Source organism: Diabrotica undecimpunctata, chromosome 10 (genome assembly GCF_040954645.1).
Source record: "Diabrotica undecimpunctata isolate CICGRU chromosome 10, icDiaUnde3, whole genome shotgun sequence".
Classification (NCBI taxonomy): domain Eukaryota; kingdom Metazoa; phylum Arthropoda; class Insecta; order Coleoptera; family Chrysomelidae; genus Diabrotica; species Diabrotica undecimpunctata.
Window position 1 is genome coordinate 76,313,354 of NC_092812.1, and position 2,501 is coordinate 76,315,854.

The following is a 2,501-nucleotide window of genomic DNA, read 5'->3' on the forward strand; positions in this document are numbered from 1 at the left end:
TAAATACCCACAACGATGTAAAATCGAAATTGATGGGAAAATAATAAAGCAGGAAGCAATGTTTAGATATCTGGGAATAGATATAACTAGTTACGGAGATGGTGAAGAAGAAGTACGACAACAAAGCTTAAAAGCAAGTAAAGCGGTGGAATCTCTTATTGACATAATCTGGGAAAACAAACACCTAAGACAAGACACAAAAATAAGAATCTATAAAGCAGCAATTAGACCTATATTAACATACACGGCGTAGACAAGAAACAACAGAGATGAAAATACTCCGACGAATATCAGGGAAAAGTCTGTTGGATAGGGAGAGAAGCGAAAACATTAGAAGAACATGCGATATAGAAAACATAAATGAATGGGTGACAAAACGGAAACAGGAGTGGAACAGCATAATGGTACCAATGTTCAAGAAAGGAGATAAATAAGACTCCAATAATTATAGAGGTATAAATCTACTGAACACCGCACTTAAGCTTACCACAAAAGTCCTAACCTATAAAATCAATAAACTAACAACTTTATCAGATGAACAACAAGCATTCAGATCCGGAAGATCCTGCGTAGACGCCGTATTTACAAACATTAATAGAATGGCAAAGGATAGGATAGTACGAATAGCATGAGATAAGTCACCAAATGGACAAAAAAGTATTGGCAGACCAAGAAAAAGATGGTGCGATAATTTAAACAATTTAGGAGGCTAATATTGAAGAAGAAACAGGCTTTACAGCCCACATACAAGAAGAAAGAAGAAGAAGAAGATTCGAGAATGACAGTCTTTTGATTTTTCAAAAGATTTTCTGACCTGTTCTATTCTCGATCTTATTTCTAGATCAGTGTTTAGATTGCTACCGATCCAACATATCTGGTTTTTGATCTTATTGACCTATTCTTGAATGAGTCCGTGTATTTTGCAAGGTTGGGATAGATTTTGGTTTTTTCGGATTGACATAACTTTGGTTTTCTTAATGTTTATTTTCATATTGCTATTTTCAAATTACTCACAGACAAGTGTTTTATTGGAGGTGATTTAAATGGACATATTGGTACAGAAAGAGCGGGAATAGAAATGGTTCATGGAGGTTTGGGAATGGGAATAAGAAATGATAAAGGAAATAATGTGATTGACTTTGCAGTGGCATAGGAATTGGCTGTCATGAATACCTTCTATATGAAGACTGAAGACCAGTATGTTACCTATAGTAGCGGGGAAGGGAAAGTCAGATAGATTTTGTGCTGTGTAGAAGAAGCTTAAAGAGGTTACGAACTATAAAGTGATAAAGAGTGAGTGTGTAGCTAGTCAACACCGACCGTTGATAGTGGATACGGAGATAAAGGTAAGGAGGAAAGGAAAGCAAGTAGGACACCAGAAAGTAAGGTGATGGAAGTTAAAGGATAAGGATTTGGCAATAGTCTTTGAGAGTAGGGTGCTGGAAGAGCTTGAGGAAACAAATACGATAAAAGACTGGTGGGAAGCCAATAGTAGCAAGTTGTGCCATTGTAGCAAGAATTCTAGCCAATCTTGGGGTATTTTTCCTGTATTATAAATGCCATTGAATAACAGAACAAATAATTTCATCTGGACCTGAGCTCTTATTTGTTTTGAACTGATTAATGGCATTTATAATTTCGGTTTTTAGAATTTCTGGACCTTTTCCTTTGTTGTTGTTCAATCTTGTTGGTTTTTCTCGTATGTCGTTAAAAAGTATTTTGATATAAGTATGTAGTTTTCCGATTCTTTCAGTTTGTCTTAGGTTGATTTCCATCAGTGTTCAGCATGGTGTATAAGGTTTTTTTTAGTGGATGTGAACTCTTTTACCTTTTTACTTATGTAATTTAAGAAAATCGTGCCTTTGTTGCAGTTCTTCTATTTCTAAGCATTTTGTTTCTAGACATTTCTCCTTTGCATCCTTTGGTTAATTTTTTTTAATTATTATATTTAGTCTGTTGTATTCTATGTTCTTGTCATCTTTTCCTTTGACTTCTTTTCGTTTTTCCATTAATTGTAAAATCTCTTCTGTTATCCATTCCTGTTTATTCTTTTTGGGTCTTGGCTTTAGGTGTTTTTCTATTACGTTTTTCATTTGCTCTTTAATAGTTTTCCACAGGACGTTTACGTCGCCAGACTCTAAATTCTGTGGTGGTCAATATTTCCTAAATTTTGGTTTAATTCCTTATGCACTTGTGTTGTATCAATTCTGTGTTTCAATAATGGATGTCTAGTTTGTCTTGAGGTTTTTTTTTAGCTAAATAGCTAAACTATTTGATAACGAATTACTCTGTTTTCGGTGCAGCAAAAAGTGTCATCTTCAAACCAATCAAGGTGCAAAGACTTGCTTACCTTGGTACCACAGGAACTCTGAGAGATACATCAACAGAAGCTAAGGAAGTCCTTCTGGCTTCTTTCCTCTGCACGACGTTATAAAAGGGTAGGTGAGAAAGAGATATTATAGAATGTGAGAAAGCCTGAGTAACGTAATGGTTAGATCAGC

The 2,501-nt window shown here is 35.1% G+C and overlaps 1 protein-coding gene across 1 annotated transcript in view; it reads left to right on the plus strand.

Moving 5' to 3' along the window:
• The window catches only part of LOC140451773 (uncharacterized), a 21,085-nt gene extending 19,932 nt beyond the window's left edge, over positions 1-1,153 (plus strand). The window contains exon 3 of the mRNA XM_072545625.1: positions 1,017-1,153. Coding sequence (XP_072401726.1) covers positions 1,017-1,153 — 137 coding nt within the window. The remainder of the gene's footprint in view (positions 1-1,016) is intronic.
• The last annotated feature ends 1,348 nt before the right edge of the window (positions 1,154-2,501 follow it).